The following is a 23,106-nucleotide window of genomic DNA, read 5'->3' as shown; positions in this document are numbered from 1 at the left end:
TGCAGTCCTGAATCTGAGTACTCAATGAGCTTCCCCTCCCTCTGCTGGATATTTGCAGTAATGGCTCCCTATTACTTGGAAGTAGCAGAAGTGAATGACAATGCCTTAACTCTGCAAGAAAGATCATGAGATCACAGGTGGCCAGTACAGCTGCAGGGGGACTGCTTGAGACCTCATCTAACAATCCCTCCCATTTTAACCTGGAGAAGCTGAGGCTTAGAGAGATCAAGTGATTTGCCCAAGATGGCCCAACTAGTAAATTTCCAACCCAGAAGTCAAAGTCAGATTTCATGACTCCCAATTCAGCATTCTCTCTGGTATTTTCAGCTCCATACAAAGTGGGCCCTGAATTATCAGGGAAGCCTGCCCATGACTCAGGAGATCAGAAAACTGTAGATGGAGTTCAGTCTGAAAGTAAGACTAACAGAGAAGGGGAAAAAATGGATTCTAGAGATGAAAAGTAATCAATAAATCAAATACAAACATAATCTTAGCTTTCCGAATACTTTCAAAGGTTATAATTTAATAATTCAGGTGGGTAATTTTTGGACTTTTTTATAGACTATCTTCTAAGGACTTAAAACATCTCCAATGCTAAATTCCTGCCTGAGAAGCAGAGCAATTTCTAGCTCACAGAAAGACAGCATGGTGCAAAAGTTCTAGTCAAGGAAAGCCCACTGCAGCTGGCTGAAAGATCCCCCCCTGTGCTGTTTGACAAGGAAGGGTCTCTAGAGAAACCCTGGGAGGGGGGAGAGAAGGGACGGGGGAGAAACAGACTCTTTCTGAGCTTGCTTTCATGGAAGTCTACAAACAAATTGTGTCCTCTCAGCCCCATTGCTACTCACAGCCAAAGCCAAGTGGTCAATTATCCTCTCTGATCCCAGATGTGCCTGTAAGAAGAAACACAGCTCAGGGAGAGAGGGCTGCCCTGGTTCTCAGCTAAATTGTATCTTACTCAATAAATGGAATACATTTGCTCAAAGCCAAAAGAAGAAAAACAAATACTCTTTTCTGTTTTATTTTTTATGTGAAGAAACTTTATTATTGGTAGGCTCAAGTTTGTTAAATTAACAGAATGCTTTATGGGCTTGTTAATTTAGTTTTATTTTTTTGGCTTGTTTTTCAGTAGACAGCACCCTCATGGGCCAAGTCTGTCCAGCTTTACAAACAGAGACACTGAGGTACAGGAAGATATCACTTGCCAAGAATAACATCTGGACCAGGAGTGAGGTCTCTTCCAGACTTGCTATGCTTGACTGCCAGCTGCCTTTCCAGTCTTATGATTCCATTACTCTCTTGGATCCAGCTAAACTGTCCCTTTTAGCATTTTTTCATAGACAACACTTCATTCCTCATCTCCATGACTTTGCAGAGGAGATTCCTCCTGCCTCCTCATCTGAACGTCTTAGAATCTGGGCTTTGCTTCAAATGCTGCTTGATCTCCTCAGCCTCTAGTACCCTCTTCTGCCCCAGCATGTCGGTCTCTATTAATACATGCACATTTTCTTTCCCCCTGATAGGAAGTAAGTTAGAGGGCAGGACCATTCTTACTTTGGTATTAGCACATTGCCAGAGATTGGGCATCCTTTTTCTCTCTGTCTTCTTTGGGGCCACGTCAGATGAAGAATTACATTTGAATATGAGACCTGTGTCCATGATGTCAGCCCCTCATGGAGTCTGTATTAAGAAGTCAGAAAATGGACGATTGACCTTTCAATGGGTTGGCTATTGTGTGGACGATAATGACCTTTGGTCCTTATGGAAAATGCTCTGGATTACAATCTGCTTGTTTTCTGAGCATCTTCATATGGAGGTGGGGGTCCCAAAGGGACAATACAGGATGGAGAATGCAGCTCAGGGTATGGAGAATGGAGGTCACCTCTTACTGTTGGAGCCATGACTGCTTCTCTGCCTGGAAAAACAAAGATGGAGTGGAGTGACCTTTCTATGCAGTACAAAACAGAACTGTATCATCCACCCATTGAAAAATGCCCCTTTTTGGACTAAGGGAACAACAGAAATCTATGTGGAGCAATATTTCACACAAATACACACACACACACACACACACACACACACACACACACATACTACCCTACACTTAGCTAGAAAAATTTACTTCCTGGAATGTGTGATGGGGAATTCAAGAAACATTTACAATTTAACAGCCAAAACTAGAGATCCCATCACCATTGGTAGCTATAATGTGCTAGCATGTGAAAAGCCAAGGTACTTCTGCCAATGGCTCCATTCTAGGAGGCAAAGGCTAACCATAAGAGAGCGGTCACTGGCTTCCTGGCTTCTATTCCCTTGTCTTTTCTTAATTTGCTATTCATTCATTAATTACGATGGATAGGATTGATGACTTTCAAGCCCCTTCTGCTGTTAAAATAGAACCCAAAGGCTAAGTTGAATTCTATTTTGAATCTATAGAGTTTCAGAATAAAGTTCAACTATATGGGGGGGGATAGGCACAGTGAAATCAAGACCTCATTAAATGTTGTTTTTCATCAGAATTCTCTTGTCCCAGAACAGATGATAAGATAGAAATCAGATAATTGGGAAAATACACTGGAATTGATGCAACCAGAGGAGGTTTTCCCACTTCAAAATAGTCCCATTGCAAAGTTCCACACTTATTTCCATGATGGTGATATTTTATGAACTTTTGTTTCTAAACCAACAGTTATATAATGCTTTAAAGTTTACAAAGCACTTTTTTTTGTTATTCTGAACTTGGCCAACCAAAAAAAGCATATCAATAGATAGATAGATACATGGCAGAAAAATCGGCCAACAGACAAAAAATGGCTCTACGTGACTTTTGGACATTTCCAGGAAGAAAATCCATTCATCACAGACTGACACTAGTGTATTCTCTGAAGGTAGTTCAAAAAAGGAATATACTAATGATGGTGATGATGATGCTGATAGTGGTGGTGGAAATAATAAACATTTATGCTGGGCAGAGCCAAGATGGTAAAGGAGAGGCAGGCATTCTTAAGATCTCTTACAACATTCCCTTTTAAACAACTTTAAAATAACACTGGAAATTGAATTCTGGAGTGGAAGAGCCAACAAAAGGTCAGGATGAAACAATTTTCCAGCCCAAGACAAATTAGGAAGTCATCATGGAATGACTGTCATACAGAGTCAGTGGTCAGGCCCACAGTGCAATGCAGGTCTCAGCCGGGCTATGACAGCAGCAGGTGTTAGAGGCAGCTGCAACAGAGTCAGAAGCAGTTTTGGGAAGTCTCATCCCACAGAAAGTAAGGGGGTCAGAGAACTAGTCAGAAAAAGATAAAACAAAAAAGGAACAAGGAGCTACTTGTACAAAAATATATTTATAACAGCTATGTTTGGGGTAGTAAAGAATTGGAAAATGAAGGCATGCCCATCAATTGTGGAATGGCTGAACAAGTTGTCTTATATGATCATGATGGAATATTATTGTGCTATAAGAAACTATGAGCAGGATACTTTCAGAATAATCTGGGAAGACATCATTCATTGTTCATCTTTTGTTTTCAAAGAGAACCAATTACATCACAGGGTGTCAATAACATCATGATGTCTTGACTTATTCATGAATTGGATTTAAATGAGGCAGAGTAGTACACAGTCAGCAGCCTCACTCTCTCTTCCAGAGTCATCAATGACCAGTGGCAAAAAAAACAAACAAAACCTCAGAATGTTTGGTGAGCTCCTAGATAAAGTGGATGATGTTGGCATCTTTGATGTCTGACCAAGTTCTAAAGCAGCACCTGCTTCAACTGCCTTCATACCTGTTGGAACATATTGTTTTCATCCACCTCTTCTTCCTTGGGGAACTCTTCACATACTTGGGGTAGACATTCCCCTAATTCCCCAATGGGCTTGAGGCCTGTCACTTACTCTCAACCTGCTTTAGCCTGTTTGCTGAGATGGCACCCGGGCTGCTCATCTAGCTTTGGTGTTCACCTGCCACCCGGCTCTCACTTGTGGCTCCAAGAAGCTATAGAATGTGCAGCAGCCACACCTCGGAAGACTAATATGAACTCATGCAAAGTGAAATGAGCAGAACAAGGAAAACGCTATACACAGTCGCAGCAATAACGTTCAATGATCAGCTGTGAATGACTTAGCCATTCCCAACAACACAATGATGATGTAAGACAATTCTGAAGGACTTATGATGAAAAAGTGCTCTCCACTTCTGGAGAAAAAATACTGACAGTCTGAATGCAGATCAAAACATACTTTTCAAACTTTATTTTTCTTGGGTTTTTTGTTTTGTTTTGTTTTTTGGCAACATAGCTAATATGGAAATATATTTTGCATTAATTCACGTGTATAATCTATACCAAATTGTCTTCTCAAAAAGGGGGTAGGGGAGGGAGGGAGAGAATTTGTAATTCAAAATTAAAAAAATGTTAAATTTTTAAACATATAATTGAGAAATATTTATGAGAATAAGTAAAATATATTGGGGAAAAGCTAATATATACATATGAAGAAAATAAGGACACAGAGAAATTTAATTATTTGCCTAAGGTCATAAAATTAGGAGGTGTCCAAGGTAGAAATTGAACTCAGGCTGTAACCCTCTACTTGTGTTACCAACTGGTTGACCAGTTGCTGCTCAGTTTATCAAGTGAAGCATGGTTGAAATAAGTGCCTAGTCTCTTCTGGTGACTACCTTGAAGGACACAATACTCATCTCCACGTTTAAGATTATTGTCTATATGTGAAAAGAATCAGTCATATGACTGACCTTACATTTCCACATTTCTAAGCTTCGCCATCCTCCTCAGAAACATTATCATCATTCATATTGAGACACAGGCAGGAGAATGGCAAGTCAAGGGCTAACAGGAGAGGCCTGGGGTATGGCCAAGCACAGCAACTAGTTGTAAATCTTCAGTTCATTATTCTCCTGAGGCCACATCAGTAATTAGTCAATGGAAAATTATGGAAATATGGAACATCTAGACAGTGCCCAATTGTCAATTGGGAAGCTTACACTAATATGAAGATGTCTTTAAGGATCATTTGACTTAGAATGAAAAGGGATTTTTGCCTGAGTTCCTTCATTTTTCAGAGGAAATTGAAGCCCAAAGGAGGGAATTGGCCAAGACCGTGCAGGTCAAAAGTTGAAGAGTCTGGATTTGAACCTGTGTCTTCTGAGTTCAGATCTGGAGATGTAGCCATGGCTGCTTCATTAGAGGCTAATACTGAGAGCCAAGCTGGGCATCATTCCTTGGCCACATATGTCTTGATAACTTACTTTTAACTTCTCCTGAAGTTACTATGCTGTCTTATGGAACAGTCCCAGGTGTGTTCAATGGAGAGTTGAGGGTGATGGTCACTGAATTAGTCGTCTGGGTAGGAGCTTCTTGTCTTCATCTATCACTACCAATGATAATCCCCAGGCAATCAAACCCTGATAATTGCTCTCAGTTGAGAACATGCTTTATTGTTCTCTTCTTTACACCAATTTAGTATCTGTGCTTAAATTTACAAGGAAATCAAAGCTACAGGGAAAAACAAAACAAACCAAAACAGAAAAGCGACAAGCAAAACCATAAAATGAGAACAGCAGCTGGCAAAATAACCCTGCACCCGATGATGTCCACTTGTCTCAAAAGTCTTTGATAGAAGGAATTGGTTTCCTTGCAAATTACAACATTTAAGAGAGTCTCAAGGGCTGTGAAGGAGGTGGTGTAATATGCATAGTTCTTCCTCTTGGTATCCTGTCTTTGGGACCCAGCTTGGGCTTTCCCATTTCTGAGCTTTTGCTTGTAAGGATCTTGTTTAGAAGCACACTCCCTTCTTTTTGCGTTACGCAAATCTTCGTATAAGGAATTCATGGGGGAACTTCCCACATTATTTTAATTCACTTAACAGGCCTATGAGATTTGTTTTAGAAGCATTGATTATCCATGAGTTGAGTATTGATATTACCACAGGAATAGTTGAACAAAAAGGAGGACAGTTCTTAGTGGCTGGGGATGGCTCCGAGTGAGTCAGTTGGTTGGAAGGCATACTTTGGTAGGTTCTAGGGAGTGGGTCTTCAGGGACTGGGGCTGCCCCCAAAGAATTCTTTAGCGATCCTTAGTAAGTGGTTATTGAACCTTTGTTTGAAGAACTCTAAAGAGGGGAGAGGGATCACTTCCTCCCAAGCAGCACTTCCGCCTTTGCTTTGCTCAGCATGTTGATAAGTTCTTCCTGACCTTGAGCCTACGCTTGACTTTGTGCAATAGCTCTGCTCTCCATTGTTCTTAGTTTGGGGTTTTGTTACTCAGCAGAATAAATCCATCTCTTTCCTGCATAGCAGACATTCAGAACTTAGAGGATCCTAGGATCACCACTCTAGTCCACGTAGGGGTCAATTTAGAGGTCATTTTATAACTGAGTAAACTGAGTCCCAGGAGTTTGGTCTGCCCAAAGTCACAAAGGTAGTAACAGGTGGAGCTTTGTTTCGAATTCAGGTCATATGACTCCAAATTCAGTGCTTCTACCATTTGAAGAAGGGAATACCTCCCTTCTCCCCTTGCCCCAGCCTTTTCCTCTCCAGGCAAAGCATCTAGTTCCTTCAATTGCTTCTCATATGGTATGAACTTGGGACCATCACAATTCTCATTAACCTCCTTAGAAAATTCTATAATTTAGCTTTCAGCATTACTTCAGTCAATTCTACCTCAGCTCTCTCTCTCTTATATCTTCATTTCCATTCCCAGTGAAATCACCTCTTATATTTCAGTGTGGCTCTTGTAACATTCCAAGAACTCTCAGCTGTTTGAAATCAGGGTATTGGACCACATGGCCACGGAGTTTCCTCTAAATCTGTGGCCCACTGGGGTATGATCTATGAGCCTTCTCACCTTGAGCTCTCCCCTCTAAAGTCTATTCTTTGTATAACTTCCTGAACATTCTTCCTGACACACGGATCTTCTCCATTGACTTCTTTTTCTTCTTTTTTGTTTATTTTTGTTTCTGGTGAGGCAATTGGGGTTACATGACTTGCCCAGGGTCACACAGCTAGAAAGGGTCAAGTGTCTGATCTGATATCAGATTTGAACTCAGAGCCTCCTGACTCCAGTGCTGGTGCTCTATCAATTACTGCACCTAGCTGTCCATCCCATGACTTCTTAACTCCAAAACACTCACTGGCTCCTGAATGACTATGGAAGAAAGTATGGTCTTCGAAACCTGATATCTGGACACCTATGCCATATAGCTGCGGTCTTCTTCTGTAATTCCTCATTTATGTGTTCTGCACCCTGGCCAAGTTGAATATTAACTGTTCCATTCTTGTCCTGGCCTTTCCCACCTCTGGGTCTTTACCTACTCATTACCACCCTCCACCTGGAATGGACATCTCCCTTCTCCAGCTTCACCTGCTTAAGCCTCTTTTGTCCTTCAGAGTCCAAGTCGTGAGGTCATCTTTTACAAGAGGTACCTTAGCCCCCACCTTTTACTGTAAGTCATTTCACATTCTTACAAGGCTTGTTCTCAATTTTGCCTTTGCAGTTACCCGATGTTCTCCTGTTTTAGTTATTCACTTGCAGGATTATCAGCACCTTGAGCGGACAGAACCCAGACCCTATCCATCTTTGTCCTTATGATAGCTCACATGGTGCCTTCCTCAGAGCAGGCAGTTAATTATCTCTAGTGAAATGAATTGAAATGCCATGCCAGGCCTCTCATTAGTGGTAGGTTTCCAGAACATTAAGCAATTTAAAATGGTGCCTAAATTGATATATTGTGAGGCCTTTGGTAAATAGATTTAGTCGGGGAAGAGTGAAAGAGTGTTGGGTTAGGAGTCCAGGAGACTGGGCCTGAACTCTCCCTCAGCCATTTACTCAGTACCTGGACACTAAGGGGAGCAGTCTTAGGCAAATCATTTCACTGGTCAGGGCCTTAGTTTCCTCATCTATAAAATGAGAAGGTAAGACTTAAGAATTTCTAAAGTCCTGTATGCAATGAAAAGTAGCCACCTGTGAGGGGATTTCTGGGCTCTTTCCCTCTAGGGACAGAAGCTGGGTGTCTGTCCTGGAGAATGACACCTATCTGCTCACCTTTCTCATCTCCCAAGTATGTACCCTTCAGATAATCCTTCAGGAATAAACCTCTTGTTTAATAGGTCTATGGGAAATCTCATCATTACCCACAATGCCCCAACAGTGATCAACTCAAAGAAGCCCCAAGACAAACCAGAAATGGACTCGATATCATTGACAGCAAATACTGCCACAGTGCGCTGAGGGAGACAGGGGTGAGACCTCTTCAGCCAATGCTGGAGGCAGAGCAGGACCATACAGCATATGATTGTGACCAGAATGATTAGCATCAAGGACCTGAAACAAAAGGGAGCACAGGAGAGTATTATGGAGAAGGCAGCTAAGAGTCCTTACAAAGGGGAACATTCGCCCAGTCCCATCTGCCATGCAATGCTTCTAAACCTCTGACCATAGAGGGTCCTTACCAGATGTACCAGCCACTCAGGGGTTGTTGATCTTGGCCCACACACCTGTCAAACCAAGGAGAGAGATATCAGACTATGAGACTGGCAGCAGCCACTAGGATTGAATGCCAAATGGTGTTATCCCGGGCAAAATCCCAGCTTCAGAGCTTGAAGGGTGAGTGCTAAGGAGTCAACTAGCCTGACCTCTCATTTTACAAATGAGAAAACTGAGGCACAGAGCCGAGAAGAGACTTGCACAAGGTCACATAGACAGTAAATGGCAGGGCCAAAGTTTCATGAGATCTTAGATTTAGAGCTGGCAAAATCTTCAGAAGCCATCACTTCAACTTTCTCCCTTTCCAAATGAAAAGACCGGTGGACTCCTCTGGGGAGGTGAACATAGATTTACCCAAGAAAAATGAGAGCAAGTGATAGAACTAGGATTTGATGTCAGCTACCCTAATGTCAGAGTCACACCTCTCTTCATCCTGAATTGCTTCTAAGGAGAAACGTATCAAGGCAAGAACAGAGAGAATCAAAATATCCAGTAGAAAAATCAAACTCAAGCTAAATAGGGAGACAGTAGGTGCATAGGTCCAGCTGTTGTTGATGAATTCTGAATACTGGGTCCAATGAGTTTTTCTTGGCAAATTATCAGAACTGGTGAGTGTGAGTGTGAACCACTGTCCATGATCTCTGCAATCATTCTTTTAAATTTTATTTATTTATTTATTTTGCTTAGGCAATGGGGTTAAGTGTCTTGCCCAGGGTCGCACAGCTAGTGAATGTTCTGTGTCTGAGGCTGGATTTGAACTCAGGTTCTTCTGAATCCAGGGCCAGTGCTCTATCCACTGCGCCACTTAGCTGCCCCCTGATCTTTACAATCATAATAGCAGTTAACATATCTAGTGGTCCTTTAAGTCTTACAAATAATTTCATATCTATTATTTCAATCCTCAAAAGAGCCCTGTGAGGTAGGTTCCCATTTTATACATGGAAAAACTGAGGCTGACAGATTAAACAACTTCCCCAGGATCATACAGCTACTCAGTATCAGAAACACGATTTGAACTCAGGTCTTCTTTACTCTGAATCCTGTACTGTATTCACTATACAGTCAGTGAAAGATGATGGCTTATGTGAAAGATACTACAAAAACAGAGAAAGGCAAATTTTGCCCCAGTTGAAAAAAAATGGAAGAGATTAGAATTTGCAAAATGTGGCCTATTGAGCTTGACTGATTCCTGGAAAAAAAATCCAAATGCATTATTAAAGCCATGGATGGTTAATGAACATCTAGAGAAGGATCTGGTGCCAAGAAGAATCCTTGGCATTAATGTGGCATTTTTTGCACATTATCTCATCTGAATCTCCCTCTGACTCTGGGGAGGTAGATACAAATTGTATTCTTCATAATTTAGAGATGAAAAGGGAACAGAAGAGAAGGGAAGGGGAAGGGAGGGAAGGGAAATAAACAGGAAGGGAGGGAAAGGAAGAGAAGGGAAGGATTTCCCCAAGGTTACACAGCTAGTAAGTTTCTAAAGTGGAATTTAAGTCCAGGTCTTCCATACCTCAATTCCATAACCATGTTCTGCACTAAGACATAATGCCTTGCCATAAATCTCACAAAATATTTTACCAGAATGACTTCATTTTCGATTTTGACAGGTAAGTAGACTAGACTTTAACTGAGTCAAAGGTGTACACATTTATCTGACTATTTGTCTCCCATTTGATTTTGACTCATTACTTTTGTGGACAAAAGTAACAAATATGGGCAGGTGTAGGCTAAAGAGTAGACATTTAGATAGATTTGATTAAATGGTTGGATCCACAGATTCATCTCTAATGGTTCAAAGACAAATTTGAATAAAGTCTATTTTGTATATAGATGGCATAAGTTGGGATGGGAGGGGCAGCTATCATACTGGATGATGGACTCAAGAGTAAAGAAAGTTTTGTCAGGCTGGTACATTGGGCAGAATCTAACAACAATGAAAATGACATTTGATAAAGATCAATGTAAAATGTACATTTAGGTTCAAAAAATCAAGGTTCCTAGTACAAGATGGAGAACAAGGAAATACGTCTAGGTAGGAGTTTGAAAAATAGTGTGGGGTTTTAGTAGGCTGAAAGCTCACCATGAGTGAAGAGAGGGATGTGTCCATCAAGGAAATTACTATGCCCTTAGGGAAGTTTAAGAGAAGCCTTGTGTCTAGGTAACACTGTTTCCAGGTGACAGTCATAGTCTACTGCGCTCTGGCCAAGATAAATTGGGAGTATTCCCTTAAATTCTGGTTGCCACACCTTAACAAGCTGAGAATGTCCAGAGGGGGTGCCTCTGGGTGGGGAAGGGCCTTAAGATGATGTCCTGTTAACACTGATTGAAGGAATTAGAGACGTTTAGTCTAGAGAGGAGAGGACTCAGTGGGCACTTAATGGCCATCTTCAAGGATCTGAAGGACTGAGATTTTGAGGAGGGTCAGAGGGAACAGAAGCAGCATTCATCTAGTGCCCACCATAGGACTGCCAGACACTATGCTAAGTGCATTACACATATCATATCATAAACTGGAGAGTTTAGGCAGAGGGTTTAGGTTTGAGCTTTTAGTCCCCCAAGGCAGATAGGGGAGCAATGGTTGGGATTGCAAAGGCTGGATTTCAGGAAAGCTGCCTTAATGAGCAGAGCTGTCCATGAGGCTGTCTGGGTGGTGGCTCCCAATTCAGGCCATTGGCCAAATGTTGGGGCTAGAGGCAGTTAAAGGAAAATGTGTCAAGGACAGTTTGGATAAGGCAATCTATGAGCATGCCAACTCTAAGGTTACTGATTAATGTGGTTCTTCTAGACTAGTCTCCCATCAAATACAAGTGATTCTGGAAGAAATCAAACCTTAAACCTTCATCAGATCACTCTAGCTATCCATTAACCCCCAGAAAATATTAGCAAGTACCGGAATGGCATAGGACAGGTACTGGGGATGGGGCAGGGAAGAAAATACAAAAAGGGAAGACAAGGGCATTGAGGCTAAGGGAAAATGAAAAGACTAATTCATCATTTTCCCCAAAGCTGGACCTTGATTCTTCCTTTCTGTCCATCTGTCCATCTCATTGGTCTCAGGTAATATGGCTATCAATAGGTTTGTAGACCTCAGCAACATTGAGGGTTTGTCTATTCAGATAAAACAGAATAGATCTAAGTAAGCTGGTTAAGTCAGGAAAAATATTCAGAACCTTTTTTTTGGGGGGGAAAAGGGGAAATATATCAATAATCTGTCCTAGGAGACATCTTTAGATTTCTTGAGGCTTAGTTTCTGCAGGAAGAGATTTGTTGTCATATGGCTTTACCTCCCAGGCTTATAGCACAGCAAATCTGTATATAGGAGGTAAACACTAAGTGAATATGATTATCCATAATTTCTGCCCACATTCAGGCTACGGGTCCGGTTGACTTGGGCCATTCTGGGTTTAGAGAAGCTACAGACTCTTCCTTTCATTTACCAACTCTTACAGGACCAGAATAATGTTCTTCAGCCCTTCTTTCTCTTTTTAAAACTATTATTAAAATAACACTCGGTATTTTTCATCTTTAGAGCATTCAGAAATGTCAAGTGATTCATTGGTCTCTCTAAGGAGGAGGCAGGTCATTTTTTATTGCTGTACCCATATAAAATGACTTCTAATATTTGTAGGGTCTCTTCTACTCAACTTAGAAATTGAACCCCAAACTGCACACCTAGAGTCAGTCAGTCAAGTTTGGTGAGTCTACTGCCTATGGGAAAGAGAGCTGGGTCTGAGTTCAAATCTCACCTCAGATTCTTGCTAGCTATGTGATTTTGGGAAGTTCACTTTGTCCTTCTGAGTCTCCGTTTCCTTATCTATAAGATGAAGGCGATGGATTTGGTGATCTCTAATGCACCTTCCAGCTCTGAAACTCATGATCATCAATCTGAACTTAAGTGATAGGGCTGAATCTCAAAACTCTCCCCGTCCACCCCCCGCAGGGTCCTCTGCAGGACAACATGGGTAAACCTTTGCCTTATTAAATCTCCATTCTTCCAACTTTCATTTACTTCCTCCTCAGCCAAAATTTCCCTGCCCTGGGACCCCTCCCCTCTGGGCTTATTTGTGTTACTCTAGAAATGGCTTCAAATGGTTTGATGGGCTATCCTTCATGGGTCCATAAACTTTTTAAAAAACTTGAATTATTACATTTCAATATAATCTGTTTCCTTTGGAATCCTATGCATTTTTGTAGTGCACTTAACCCCCCTGTCCCAACATTCTGAGAAGGGCTCCATAGGTTTCATCACACAGATTGCAAGAGGTTCCAGGACACAAAACCGGGGATCCAGGGACTAGACCATATGTAGACCTGACCTTGGTAACACCTGTCTAATCTAAACTGGATTTGGATACCAGTCCACTGATTTTCCCATTCCTTGCCTTCATGTTTACAATGCTGCCTTCCTTTTTCTCCTCAAGCTCCCTCTTTGTTTTGTCCTCTGATCACCCTGAGCTGGTACCTTAGCCCCAACGCCTGCCAGGTGTGGGGCCGTGACCTTGTCTGAAGGGCTTGACTAGCTGCTACCAGTTTCTGAGCCTGCTGATAAACTGGTGAATCAGGCATTGCCTGGCCAGCCTAGTGAAGGGACCTAGCTCCCAACTCTGCAGCCGAATTCCGACCAAAGTTATTAAGGCCGAATGCAGGGAAGCTTTAAAAATGAATGGAGAAGTCAAGGCATTGTTAAAGTAATTAACCTCCCTCACCACTTTGCATGAAATAGACAGGTAACAGAGTCCAGAGATGGGATTTTTTGACAGGAGTTAGTGAATGGCTACTCTGATCTCTGCTTCAATCTATGGGTGTCTGGGATTTCCTCTTTTTACCAAATACCTTGGCACTTGACCCAAGAGCCTGTCATCATGGATAGACTTGAAAAATCTGTCTTCCCCTCCTTTACTCAAGTCGACCTAAATCTCCCCTCCCCTTTAACAATCCTATTTGTATTCTTAAATTATTAATTAGGTTCTCCCTGTGAGGTTCTATTATTAGATTTTGAGTAATCCAGGATTTCTTCAAGACTTCAATAATGGCTTTGATCCTTTGACATTTTGAATGCCAAATTAAAGCCCTCTTGTTGTTTACTTACGTTTCATTTTCTTCACAGGTCGGGTCTGGGCTCACCAGCTGAAACAGAGATTTATAACAATAAACACTGAGCATCTTATCAGCCTAATCCTCTTCATCCAAATGGTGTCTGGAGACAAATGTGGGCTTATTGAGCTTCCTTTGTTTTTTAATTAAAAGCTCCGGAGAAGCAGGGCACTTTGAAAGGGAGTAGAATTCCAAATGAAGAAAGAACCTCTCTGGTTGTTTTCTGTTGGTGCAGAACAAGGCAAGGACGTCGATTTCCCACTTAGTGCCCATTTTACTCTTTCCCCCAGGTACAAGCTGGGGACTGGGGATCGATTTCAAGGTCTTCTCTGGCTTCAGGTAGATGCTGCCTTTAGACATGAGTTGGAAGCTCAAGGATGGTGGTGGTGATGGTGGCATGTTACAATACTCCCTTTGTTTCACAGATTGACTTTCCAAATTTTTTCAAAGGACTTTGTGGTAATTATTCGTTATTTGACCTCTCTCTGCCTCAGTTTCCTCAACAGTAAAATAGAGATAAAGATACCTACTTCACAGTGTTGTTGTGAGGATCAAGTGTTACAATAACTACAAAGCTCTTGGCGCAGTGGCTGGGACGTAGCTGGCCCTTAATATATAGATATAGATAGATACATAGATAGAGATATATAGATAGGTATGTAGATATAGATATAGATATAGATATAGACATAGACATAGACATAGTAGGTAGATAGATAGATAGATAGATAGATAGATAGATAGATAGATAGATAGATAGATAGATAGATGGATGGATAAAATCCACAATTTTGTAATCCAGTATTTTGGAGGATGCTGGATGTAGAATTGGAATAGGCCTAGAAAGCCTTTAGTCTGAGGCCATCATCTTACAGAGGAGGATCCTGGGGCTTATGGAGAATGGTCTTGCTCAAGGGCATACAAGTGCCAGGCAAGTGACTAGATCAGGATTAGTCACCAGGTCCTGGTTCCAAAACTTTGGGGAGTTCTTCCCAGTTTCCCTTTCATCATGCCCAGAAAAATAGACACATGACATCTTCCTCAACAAGGATGAAGTGTTTACACTGTGGAATGAACCTTCCCCACCTATGGAAAAAAAACCCTTCAAGAAGATCCCATTTGAAAGGGGAAGACAGGTAGCCATGTAAATATGTGCTGTCTGCTTTCCTTTCACTAGACCCTCTGGGCATTGTTCATCATCTGTCCTCGAGGGTTGAAAGCAAAATCAAATCAAATCAAATCACACCTTTGGAACTTCAGAATCTAGCCCGGATTGGATTGCATCTAGTTTCATAGAAGATTCCCCACCGCCAGGTAGAACACCAAAGTAGCCATCTTCAGAAGTGTAACTAGCATAGGTGACTCATATCCAAAAAGCTTCTTTGGGAGTTGGAGGTTGGGGTGGGGAGGGAGGAGCTTTCTCTCTCCAGCAACCAATCTCCCACCACCGTGCCTTGAGGCCTCCCTCTAGCTCACCCCCCATGGGATAAGCCATGCCCGGAACATCATCCACTAGATATAATTCCTGGAAAGACCCTTTTCTGGAGCCTGATTCCCTCTGCAATCCCATCACAGTCTTAGGCTGAGCCTTCCACATGTGACTGCCCTGGACAACAGGACTGCTCTCTGGGTCGTTATCATACATCCCCCATTCATCCTCTGTCCAGCTGGCTCTGGCATTGCTGTAGGGATCTCTAGCAGCACCTCTGGTTATACCAGTTTGAGACAGGCCATTTAGCTGAGGCATAGCCCTTTTGGGAGGTCTTTGCTTGGGCTGAGGTATTTGACTGGTTCTACTAGAGAACTGCCAGTGGCAGTTGGCTCAATGAATCGATGACAGTGTCAGGAGCTAAAAGCCAGGCCCAGGAGTGCCCTCTTCAATTCCCAAGTGGTGTGAAAGCTGCTCTGTACACAGTCCTAATCGCCTATGTCCCTTTGCATCTCTCATTCACTCCACAAGTTTCTCGCAGCACAGAGATCTGGGGAGGTACAGATGGAGAAGTGAATGAGCCATCAGAGGACATGGTAATGAACGATTTATAAGCAGAGAAAATGAGTTACCTTCCATTTTGTTCAACTATTGCAAGTCACTTTGCATACTAATCGAGATGAAAATGAAGCTGCAAATGTTGTCTATACAAGGGTTTATGTATGGGCTGAATTAATCACTGGGGATCAGGCTGAACTGAGAGGGCCACCACGTTTCAGGGCTCTGTCTTGCCTATGCAACCTGCTCTGACCATACATGGTGCAGAGGTGAGCAGTGGATACCCCTATATATTATCAGCGAGAAGCCAGCAAACCTCCCAGCCATTATCAGCCTTAGGGAGGGTGATGTGGGCAGGCAATTTGGAACTGACCCCATTTATCTGGTGTTTTGGTTCAGATATTCAGTTGTAGAGATGCTGACATTCATCAGGATGGTTCATTTCTTTTTTTTCTTTTTTTTTTTTTTGCATCCCTGGTGCCTAGTTAAGTGCCTACCATATAAGTACTTAACATGCAGTTTGATTAATTGATAGATGGACAGAATCAGAAGGAACAATAAGAAAGCAAACTCTTATAGCTGGGGGTGGCATTTCACGTTTCTAAGCTCACAAGATTTGAAATAATTTTAGAGCTGGAAGTTACCTTAGAGAATATCCAATCCAATTTGCTCATTTTCCAGATGGGGCAACTGAGGCCCTAGTTTTGAAGTGTGACCCTAGACAACTCACTTTTCCTGTCTGGCCCTCAGTCTCCTCATGTGTATGAAAGTTTTGGGCTTCACAGACTCCTTGGTCTTTTCTAGCTCTGAGGCTGGGATTCTATGATCCTATGTATTGTCCCAGCCGGGATGTGACTCTACCCCCTTGAACTCCAAATCAAGAGAAGAGACTTAGCAAGCCACTGGTAGAAGGGAATCTAGGAGCCATCTAATGTCCCTTCCTCTCAATTTACAGAGGAGGAAACTGAGATCCAGAGATCTCATGTGACTTTCTTAGAATCCTGGAGATGGAAAAAGTGAGATGTAACCTGGGCCTTCTGCTCTTTCTCCCTCACCATCCTATTCACATTACATCTTAGTCTTTAGATCCTATGAATAAGTTGATTTAAAAAAATGTTCCTGGCATTTAATCAGAGCAATGTAATTTTGCTCCTAAAGGAATAGAGTTAATGAAAAGAGGAGGTGGGGCAGAGAAATAATATGGTTATAATGGATACATATTTCATGGTTCTTTCTTATCCCAGCTAAAGTAAAAATGCCTAACAAGTTTGCTACTTTTTTCTTATAAAATTGTTGATAATTAAGTTATTCAGAGGATGAAGAACATAAGCTGTGCCTAACCCTAAAGTCTGTTCCTGGAGGAGAGATTTTACCTGGAAAAGTGTCAAGCCCATGGCTCCAGTCCTTGGGAGCAGTGAGGTGAAGCTTGCCCCTTTGGGTGGCCACATGCCGATCAGGGAAGCTCCTGGGCTGGCTGGATGCTTGGTGGTCGAGCGTGTCTTCCCGGGATGCAGAACTCAGGTGTTGCCCTCTGGATCATGCTCCGTGCATGGCATGTGTTAATGATCTCTGCCTGTGACTGGCAAATTATATGGCTGGGGAAAGAATGCCCTCACACACTCCAGCAGCCACCGGAGCCCGAGGAATGTTCATGTAAAGGTCAGGCCATCCGCAATGTGGACGCTGGCCCTTTGCAGCAGGGGATCAGGAATGATGACCTGAAAGGTGGCCTGGCATCCAAAGGCCACAGCAGGAGCTGCTCTGCCCTCTACACGTAGATTCAGCCCTCTTTTTGCTGGCATCACTGCTTGATTTTGTTCTCCTCAGTCAGAGTGCCATCCTTCTCCCCTCCCAGCTTCCTTGGCTGTGCAGTAGACTTGGAATCAGGAGCAGTATTCAAGTCCCCATAGATACCTACTGATTGGGAGACCATGGGCATATCACTTTTTCTCCCAGCCTCAGTTTCATCTCCTATAAAATGGGGATAATGGTATACCTCTAGTACTTACCCACACATCAAAAAGATAATGTATGTAAAATGCTCTAGGAATGTTGGTTATGATTCTCCAAATCCCTACCATCCTGCAAGGAACTCAAACATTTTCTTCCTTGCATTGCCTTCTCCAGGGGCTCCAGTAAACCTTGATCTAACCTGGCTCTGTACCTTGAGCATGATTGAGAGCTACAAGGAATGATTCCCTATTTCTCTGAATGACCCATGTGGGTTAGCCCAGATGAGCTCCCTGCCTCGGTGTGCTAATGTCAGAGGACACAGGGCAATTTGTTGTTTTCAATCACACCTGTCAGTAATTCTCAACCCCAACAAGTCACCGAGGCCCATGGCCCTCACTTGGATGAGGTCTCTTCCTGTGCTGAGATTCTTGGACATGAGCAAGGAGTCATAAGCAACTTGTTGGAGTAGAGAACTTAGAAATGCCATTCCTGAATATGTGTGTGTGCTCATGGATGATGCGTTTGTGTTATTCCGTTCATTTCCTGAGATAAGTGTGACAGCACTCATTAACCATCTTACGGTCAAATCTTCTATTTGGAGCCACAAGGCCTGTGTTTGAATGGAGGCTCTGCTACTTAACCCTGCGGCCCTTAGTTTCCTCTTCCATAAGAGGAGTGGGTTGGACTGGATGGTCTCTGAGGCTCCTCCCAGACTTAGCTCTACTATCCTGCGACCTCCAGCTCTAAATTCACGTCCCTATCATTCTGAGGATCATTCTAGGCATGGAGTAGAAACTCCCTGAGTTGACTGTGATGTGTGGGGAGGTGGTTTCTTTCCTGGCTAGGGAAAGACTTGTTTGATTCGTTGTCATGGACAGCTGCCTAGAATTCACAGATCATAGCTGTGTGCACTGGATCCAGGCTCTCCTTCATTCTTTGGAGAGGTCTCTTGGGGTTGCCAGTTTAGGTTCTCAAGGTCAGAGATTCAACTTCACTTCCAGCCTTCTGATCATGGAATGAGTGAGCCCCTCAGGGAAAGCTGGCACTTGAACTTTCTCCTCTAGTCATCAAATGGTCACTGTCAATGGTTAAGGTGACCAATTGGGTATGCTGTAAAGGGACAGCTGAAATAGATGGTGTAAGATGAATGGACCAATGAGTTTCACCTTGGTCAACTTCATATGAACATAGAGACAGAATTGCTGCTCTATCCACCCAAGCAGTAGAAATGGAAGGAAGACCAGTCTTCAATGAGAGACACCCTACACTTCCATTTTCCCTTTCCCTTTCTTTCTTCCCTTCCCCTCTTTCACACCCTCCCTGTGAATGACCTCCGAGAATCCATCTGGACTTCTTGACTTCTCAGATTGCTTGTATAAGATAGAAATCACCAGCTCTTTTCTTCTTGTGGGATGGACAATTACCAAGCCTTACCAGCTGCCCTTCAACTACAACCTTAGGACACCTGGGTCTTTCCATGCCTTCTTCCACTGGACATTTTTTCATGTGTCATCTCCCCAGTTGGAGTGTAGGAGGAAATACTTCATTTTTTTTCTTAGTGTCTCCAACACTGAGTATATGGTAAGTATTTAATAAAGGATTTTTCATTCATTCATTACAGGAGGATATAATGAGTACATCAATATAGTCTGAAGATTTCACTGGCCCCAAGGCTCACTCCCTTTTGAAAAGATGAACATCTAGTAATTGAACAAAGGAGAAGGTTAAAGGCCCAAATATTCCTAGTGAACTCACTCATTATGTGATCTGAAAGGTAAAACCTGGGAAATCTACATTAGAAATCACAAGAGGCCTTTCCAGGGAATAATGACAATAATAATAATGATATTATTTTAATAACAATGAGTACTTATATAGTGCCTTAAGGTTAGCAAAACACTTCATAAATATGATTTCATTTTATCCTCATAAAAACCTTTAAAAGTAGGCATTATTATTATTTTCATGTCACAGATGAGGAAACTAAGGCAGACAATGACTATGGTACTTGGCCCAGGGTCACACAGTTGATAAATGAAGCTGGATTCAGACTCAGGGCTTCTTGATTCCAGAGCCTGATTCTTAGGTCTTCTTGGCTCCCTATCCACTGCACCCCTATCTGGTGAAGGGGAGTTCCAGGAACATGTGAGGACAGAGGAAATTTAAGATAGTAAGTGTCTGGTACAGCACAGCTGTTAAAACAGAAACGAATTACAGGCTTGAGGAACACTGGACTCATTGGTTGTTGTCACTCCTTCATTCTCAAGGAGGACTGTGCCATCAGGGAGGTGATCTTGGGGCATACAGGCTAGATTTCTTTCTTTCGGATCATGCTTTGAACCTAACTCGTTCTGGTTCTCAATTACTCGCCAACAGAACATCCTGGGCCAGCCCCACTCGATCATCGTTTGGGCCCCAACTGAATCAGAGTGAATGTAAATAACAATTGTTAATGGTTTGGATTTATTGGGCCTTGATTCAGAAGATGCATTCTGAGTTCTGGTCTTCTGCACTTATTGGAAACTTTGTGGAGTCTACCTCTTCCTCTCAGCACCCTTGGCTGGGAGAATGGGGATGACAATCCTTGCACTGCTCACCTTATAGGGCAAGGCCAGGACCTTATGAGAATTTTTGAACTGTAAAATGGCAGATGCTTTTCATCTTGACTTGGAGAGCTGAGATTCATGGAAAATGAGCACTAGAGAGGAAGCATATGCCAGTGAGATTTGAATTTGGAAACTGGATTTGTCTTCATAAAATCTCAGAGTTGGAAGGAAACTGCTCAGTCACCTTGTGAAACCCTACTGTGCATACTGACCTGTCTGGCAATGGGTCATCCAGCTCTGGCTTGAAGACATGCAGTGAAGGACTTCTCCCATCCCACCCCAACACACACAGCCTATTCGGCATAAAGAGTTCTCTAATCGTGATGATGTTTCTTTTTACATCCAGCTTGAATCTAACACTTTGCAACTGCCATCCATTGCTGCTTGCTTTACATTCTAAGCCCCAAAGAATAAGCTTAATACATCTCCATATAATGCCTGAAGACAAGTTATCAGACAGCACAGCCCACCTTGCCTCCCAGTCTATATTTCTGAAGGCTAATCACCCCATATTTGTTCAACTAATTTGTGTATGTGGTGTCCAAGCCCTTTACCACTCTAGTTGTCCTCTTATTATGGCTCTCTGGCCTTGGAGTCAAGAAAGAGCTGAGTTCAAATGCTCTCTGAGCACTCCTTACCTATAAAAAAATAGGTAAGTCACTTAGCATCTCTAAATCTCAGTTTTCCCATCTATAAAATGAGGACATTTGGGCGATACCCTGTCGTGTTGTTTACCTGGGTTTAATTTGTAAGCCACTAAAACCTGTGGAGATTTTGCCCGTTACATTCTGTTTCGTTCCATCTGATACTTGTGGGGATGATTTTTGACATCAAGTATAGTACTTTATGTTTTTCCCTATAAAAATTCATTGTATTTGAATTCACTAGGCCTTGTATATATGTGTATATATGTTTATAGACTATATACGTGTGGTTATAACATATATGTATGTATACATATGTATATGTATACATATGTACCTGTTCCTATCATTCAACATATTAGCTATCCTTCTGAACTTTAAAAAAATAAATATACACTACATAAGCATACATCTTTACCCTTATTTCAATCATTAATAAAAATGTTAAATAGTGTAAGACCAAATACAGGTGCCTAAGGCATTTGCCTCCATTTTACTTTGAGACTAAAACAAAACAATCTGTATTGACACCTTTTGTCTTTACATCATCTACATTTCTTAGTGTTTGCCTTATCTTACACATGCCAGGGAACCATCTCTTATAATAAAGGGGAAGGGAGAGAAAGGATAGATGGGTTGATAGCTAGATAGCTAGTTAGGAGAGAGAGAGGGAGAGAGAGAGAGAGAGAGAGAGAGAGGAGAGAGAGAGAGAGAGAGAGAGAGAGAGAGAGAGAGACAGAGAGAGACAGAGAGAGAGATTTTTTTTTTTTTTTAGTGAGGCAATTGGGTTTAAGTAACTTGCCCAGGGTCACACAGTTAGTAAGTGTCAAGTGGTTGGTCTGAGGCCGGATTTGAACTCAGGTCCTCCTGACTTCAGGGCCAGTGCTCTATCCACTGAACCACCTACCTGCCCCCAAACTTCATCCCCTCAGGGGTACTCCTAGAACTATTTTTTTTCCTTTTGTTTTTTTTTTTTTTGGTGAGGCAATTGGGGTTAAGTAACTTGCCCAGAATCACACACAGCTAGTGGGTATTATGTGTCTAAGAGCAGAATTGAACTCAGGTCCTCCTGACTCCAGGGCCAGTGCTCCATCCACTGTGCCATCTAGCTGCCCCTTTGAGAGAGAGAATTTGTGAAGAAATTAATATATAGTCAAGCACTATGCTGCACACTGAGAGTACAAATGCAAGCAAAAAAGAAAGTCCTTGCCCTCAAGGACCATCCAGAGGGTGAATGAAACTCATGAAAAGGTAGTTGGGGCTCAGAAAAGAAGAGTCATGGGAGAGAAGTCTAGAAGGTCAGAAGCAGAGTCAGGAGAGGAGTTAAGGAATGAGCATTGCTGGCTTCGGCACTGCCCCAAATGGAGGTGCTTTGGAAGAAGTCACCGATCAGCAGAAGTGGCCACAGCGTGTAGACATCATTCAGAGTGAGGCTACTTAGATGGGAAAGATGTTCCCTGAAATGAAGAATTACGTACAAAACGTCGGATGTTACAGATGGCGCTCTAGATCCAAGGCAGCTCATTTCTGAAGAAGAGCTGGAAAGGGGCCTTCTCAAACCTCGTCTTTGAGATTGTTGGAGGTCATTAGAGGTTCTCAGGATTCCATTTGATTGTTTCTTTATTATGAGTATTCTTTGCTCTTAGATTATTGTAAGCACTACTTGCCTTTTATAATTTTCTGACTGCAATCAACCCACTGGGCAGCCACTTTTTGGTGCTCCTCTGTGTTCATCATGTTCCTCATTTCCTAGCGTAATGTTTCTTCCTGTTCATGTGCTACATTTTGTTCAATTATCCTCCATTTCTGCAATGCTGCTTTGCTTTCAGCTCTTTGTCACTGCCTCCCAAAGTGCTGTGAGGATTGTTTCGATATTTTGGGCTCTTTTTAAGTCCTTCATTGAATTCCTTGGGGTATAATCCTAGCAGCAGAAATTTTGGTTCCAAGGCTGGGGATATTTTAGCCACTTTGTTTTTATGATCCCAATTTGCTTTCCAGAATGTTTAGACCAATTAATAGCTCCTTCTCAAATGAGGAAGTGTGGTTTGGCTGGTATTATATTTTCTCATTGAAATCAGGCTGTTATTTACTGATCACCAAGTCAGAGATTGGGTTCAAGTAGTGACTATCCTAATCTTGGAATCCTCCTGTTCAATATTTGCCTTGCTACTCGACCCTGTTACATGTTTGTGACTCTGTGGCTCTTTTTATGGACTTTGGCCATATCCATTCTGCCCTCTTTTTTGATACCTTTATATTCTATGATTTTTTTTTAACATCTGGCATCTAGCCTATAATCATTCATATTTTGATGT

The 23,106-nt window shown here is 42.2% G+C and overlaps 1 protein-coding gene across 1 annotated transcript; it reads right to left on the bottom strand.

The window, feature by feature from the left end:
- Positions 1 to 1,706: 1,706 nt before the first annotated feature.
- TMEM207 (transmembrane protein 207) lies at positions 1,707 to 17,228 on the bottom strand. Its single transcript, XM_020964834.2, has 5 exons — positions 16,962 to 17,228; positions 13,597 to 13,634; positions 8,468 to 8,512; positions 8,197 to 8,339; positions 1,707 to 1,912 (listed from the first exon to the last, which is right to left on the bottom strand). The coding sequence occupies exons 1-5, from the start codon at positions 17,034 to 17,036 to the stop codon at positions 1,776 to 1,778; spliced, it is 438 nt and encodes a 145-aa protein (XP_020820493.1). The 5' UTR covers positions 17,037 to 17,228; the 3' UTR covers positions 1,707 to 1,775.
- Positions 17,229 to 23,106: the final 5,878 nt, after the last annotated feature.

Source organism: Phascolarctos cinereus, unplaced genomic scaffold (genome assembly GCF_003287225.1).
Source record: "Phascolarctos cinereus isolate Bilbo 61053 unplaced genomic scaffold, phaCin_HiC Scaffold_7;HRSCAF=346, whole genome shotgun sequence".
NCBI lineage: Eukaryota > Metazoa > Chordata > Mammalia > Diprotodontia > Phascolarctidae > Phascolarctos > Phascolarctos cinereus.
This window is presented reverse-complemented; position numbering and strand designations above follow the sequence as displayed.